The sequence below is a fragment of the Strix uralensis genome, chromosome 30 (assembly GCF_047716275.1).
Source record: "Strix uralensis isolate ZFMK-TIS-50842 chromosome 30, bStrUra1, whole genome shotgun sequence".
NCBI classification, from domain to species: Eukaryota; Metazoa; Chordata; class Aves; order Strigiformes; family Strigidae; genus Strix; species Strix uralensis.
The window spans coordinates 4,135,826-4,139,920 of record NC_134001.1 but is presented as its reverse complement, the minus strand read 5'-3'; the positions used below and the strand labels follow the sequence as shown (position 1 = coordinate 4,139,920).

General features: G+C 60.4%; 1 protein-coding gene across 1 annotated transcript; it reads right to left on the bottom strand.

Annotated features, from left to right (window-relative positions):
- Positions 1 to 525: 525 nt before the first annotated feature.
- On the bottom strand, positions 526 to 3,200 carry LOC141935963 (26S proteasome non-ATPase regulatory subunit 8-like). Its single transcript, XM_074852651.1, has 7 exons — positions 3,014 to 3,200; positions 1,894 to 1,966; positions 1,676 to 1,778; positions 1,429 to 1,594; positions 1,248 to 1,348; positions 1,050 to 1,161; positions 526 to 962 (listed from the first exon to the last, which is right to left on the bottom strand). Exons 1-7 carry the CDS (start codon positions 3,158 to 3,160, stop codon positions 825 to 827), a joined length of 840 nt encoding a protein of 279 aa, XP_074708752.1. The 5' UTR covers positions 3,161 to 3,200; the 3' UTR covers positions 526 to 824.
- Positions 3,201 to 4,095: the final 895 nt, after the last annotated feature.

Genomic DNA, 4,095 nt, shown 5'->3' with positions numbered 1-4,095 from the left:
CAGGGGGGCTCCTGCCCCCGCTGCTGCCGTTGCCGCCACCAGGACCCCTCCCTGCTGCCCAGGAACATCAGCACTTGGTGAGTTTGGGGTGGGGGGACCTCAAAATTGGGGGAGACCCCAAAAATAGTGTGTGGGGGAAGGGATCCCTCTTCCCCATTGAAATGGGGGGTAAAACCACGTTGCAGATGAGGGGGGGAGGTTTGGGGGGGGCTGGGGAGGGTCAGGGGGGTTTCTGGAGGTTTGGGGGGCTCAGGGCCCCCCCAATAAGCCCCCCTTTGCCCCCCCCCAGGCTGTCCCCCTCCACCACCCACCTGGCCGAGCCCCCCGTGACCACCCTGATCCTGGCCAGGACCCTGGTCGCACCCAGGGAGGTGCTGCTGGCCCCCCCCGCTGAGGAAGAGGACAAGGAGGAAGGAAGAGACCCCTGACACCCCCCCCCCAAAACCCAGCCCTACACCCCCTCAGACCCCCCTTTTTATTTTTTTGCCCCCCCCCTCCCTCCCCCTCCAAGGGCACCACTCGCTGTTAGAAGCCGCCATCGCTTTATTGAAGCTGGAGGGGAAGGGGCGGGGGGGCACACAAATCCACACACCTTCCCCAATTCTACCCAAAAAGGGGGTGCAAGGGGGGGCGGGGGGGGCTCCCCACAACCCCCCCAAACCACCTTTTAAATATTTAACACCCCCCTCAACAACAAACTGCAGGTGGTGAGAACATAAATGAGTGGGGACGCCCCGGACGATGGTGGATGGCTCGAAGGGGAGGGGGGGGTCTGAAAGGAGGGAAAAAAAGGGGGTATGGGGGGGTACGGGGCAGGGGGGGGCCTAAACGATCATTTCCATCTGCCGTGCATATTCGATGACCTGCTCGGCCAGTTCGGTCGAGGGGATGGTGGCGTCTTCGGGCTTTTGTTGGCGGCTACTAAAACTGTAGTAGTTGTCGGGGCCCAACACCCATCCACGCTGCAAAAATTTAAAAAAAATGGGATTTTGGGGTGTCCTGTAGTTTTGGGGACCCCCACCCGCATAAAATCAGCCCTCCCCAAGCACCTTTTTGGCGTAATCGGTCATTTTTTCGGCGGTGGTGAAGAAGAGCATGCGGGTGGCTTCGCTGAAGAGGAGTTTTTCGTAGGCTTTCTCGATGCAGCTGGCGATTTCGTCACTGGGGGGGTTGGGGGGGGGGATAAGGGTTAAAAATGGGGGTGCAGCGAGGTTTGGAGGGGTTGAGGGGGTGCAGAAGGGGCTCACCGGGTGGTGTCGAGGAGGATATCCATGAAAAAAGTGTAACTTTCCGCTGGGATGTTGCCTTTGGCCAGGAAAACTTTGTTGTATCTGCCCTCCATTAAATACTGCGGAGAGAGGGAGTGTTAAAAAAATTAAAATGCGTGTATCAAAAAAAAGCACGGAATTGCCCCAAAATAAGGGGGACCTGCTCGAGGGAAACGGGGTGCTTGATGTAGACGTTGCTCAGGATTTCTTTAGCCGGCAGCCGCTCCAGCTCGGTGTGGAACTCGGCGACGCGGTTCTGCGACAGCAAGAAGAGCAGGTTCAAGCCCAGGAGTTGGTGCTTGTAGGCTGATTCCGGCAGTTCCTCCCTGAGGGGGGGCGAATTAAAAAAAGGTGGTTTTGAGGGGAAAAAGGGGGTTTTCGGGGTCGCCCGGAGTTTTGTGGCTTACTTGTAGTCATAGTAGTAGCACTTGAGCTGGGCCATGTAGCGCTCGAAGGAGGGGATGTCCTTCTGCAGGATGCTCCACTGGGCGCCGATCTCCAGGATGTCCCCTGGGGGGGGCAAATAATTTAAAAAAAAAAGGGGAAAAAGAGAAAGGGGGGGTTAAAAATCAAGGGGGGGGGGGGTTGGGGGGTCCCCCCGACCCCACTGAATTGGGGCACTCACGGGCCAGGAGGAGCTGCTGCTTGGTGAGCTTGGTGCCGGTGGTGGGGAGGAAGTTGAGCTCCAGTAAAGCGAGCTGGGGGGGTACGGGGTGGGGGGGGGTGGGCATGGGTGGGGGACAGAGGGGAGGGGGAAACAGACATAGGGGGATGGGGGGGCACCGAGGCAGGGAACAGGGACGGGGGGGGGGGGGGGCGACAGAGGGGGACAGAGAGGGGTACACCGAGGGCAGGGGGACAGAGGGGGGGACACCAGGGAGGGGGGACAGGGACAGAGGGGTACAGAGGGGAGGGGGGATGCCGAAGGGGGACACCGGGAGAGGGGGGCGGGGACGACAAAGGGGGACACAGGGACACACACAGTCAGAGCCGAGGCGGGGGCAGAGCCTCCCGCCCCCCTCAAGACACACAGGGCGGGTGAACTGATGTTCACAGGCGGCTGCAGGAAGCAGAGTGCTGCGGGGGGGGGGGGGGTGGCACCTCCTGACTCACCCCCACCCGCGGGTTAATTAAAGCTTCTGGGTAATTAAAAGCGTGTGAGGGCTCAGCCCACCCCCCCCCCCAACTCCAGGGACACCCCCATTTCCCAGCCCCGCCCCCCCCCAGGTACCCTGAGCTCCAGCCCCCCCCTTCCCATCCCCAGTTTCAGAGCCCCCCCATTTCTTAGGCATCCCCCGTCATTCCTAGACACGCCCCCCTCAGCCCTAGAGCCCCCCCACAGTTTCGGGCCCCCCCCTCATCCCCAGGGACACCCCCCCTCAGCTCCAGGTACCCCTAGACCCCCCCCCCAGTCCCAATGACCCCCTCAGCCCCAGGGGCCCCCACTTCAGGGCTCCCCCCCCATTTCCAACCCCAGAGCCCCCCCTCAGGCCCAGGCCCCCCCATCGGCACCAGGGCCCCCCCCTCTTTTCCAGAGACCCCCCCTCAGCCCCTGCCCAGGCCCCCTCATCCTCAGGTTCCCCCCCCGGCACCAGGGTCCCCCCCCCATCCCCAGAGCCTCCCCCCCTCACCCTCTGGGCCGGCTCCCCCCAGTCCCAGAACTCCCCCTCAGCCCCGGGGCCTCACCTCAGCCCCTGCCCCATCCCCAGGGCCCCCCTCAGCCCCTGCCCCGACCCCCCCCGCACCTTGAGGCGCCCCAGGAGCTCCCCGCACTTGCTGAGGTCGGGGCTCTGGCGGCTCCACTCGCTCTGGAGCTGCTCGTACATCCCGGCGGCCACCCGCAGCGCCCCCGCCTCCTCCGCCCCGTTCACCGCCCGCCCGGCCAGCGCCATGACCCGGCACCGCCGCGCTTGACCGCACCGCCGCCAATCGCGGCGCGGGGGCGGGGCTAAAGCGCGCGGAGGGGAAGCGGCGCCGGCGAGGCGCGTGCGCAGAGGGACCGACACCCCCCCGGGCCGCGGGGAGCGTGACGTCAGCGCGGGGGTGTGACGTCACGGGGGCCCCTGGCACAGCATACGGCCCCGAGACACAACACACGTCCCTACAGCACAGCGTATGTCCCCTTGTAATAAAACATATACGGTATTTGTTATTCAAATCTCAGGGGAAAAGAAATTGTGGTCAGGATGTTAAGTAAACTGAGCATGAAGAGAGACTCTGTTAATACCAGGTTGTGTGGTAACTAAACTGTGTGGTGGCCGAACAGTTTTGTAATTCTCTTATGTATAGAATTTCTAAACGTTTTTGCAGTTTCTATGTAACCTCAGGTTTAAAAAGAAATAAGAAATAAGATGTCTGTACATAGTTTCTATTGTTAAGATCAGTTGTGTTATAAATGCCAAGGCAGAGGCGAAAATATCTTTAATAAATTTATTTGCAATAAGAACAAGCAAAAAAAACTAGGCACGCCGGGGGGCAGGGGGGGGCTTCCCACTCCGCACCGACGAGCACCGGGTGGTGCTACGTCACTCTCTTTATAGTCCCTCCTTCACATGCGCAGCAGGGTCCCTCAAACTTCCCCGGGCTTTCTGGTGTTGCTGGGGCTCCTGGCCGGGATTCCTTCAATCATATTTTACTTGCGCAATCCGGTGTTGCTGGGGACTTCTGATGGGGGTCCCGCCAGTAATTTTCCACCTACTTAGCACCTGTCACTGAGGAAAAAGACCTCCAAATTCCTTTTAACAATAAAACCATGGCAAATCTCCTTTAACTTATGTACATGGTAAATTCTTAACAAAGTCATCATATTTTAACACGAATCACCACC

Bases quoted from the DNA above. Each gene is read 5' to 3' on its own strand.
- LOC141935963 (XM_074852651.1), bottom strand. From the start codon at position 3,160: ATGGCGCTGGCCGGGCGGGCGGTGAACGGGGCGGAGGAGGCGGGGGCG. The intron at 1,967-3,013 runs GTGCGGGGGGGG...GTACCCCCCCAG, and splicing joins AGCTCCTGGGGCGCCTCAAG to CTCGCTTTACTGGAGCTCAA. The intron at 1,595-1,675 runs GTAAGCCACAAA...GCCCCCCCTCAG, and splicing joins TGCTACTACTATGACTACAA to GGAGGAACTGCCGGAATCAG.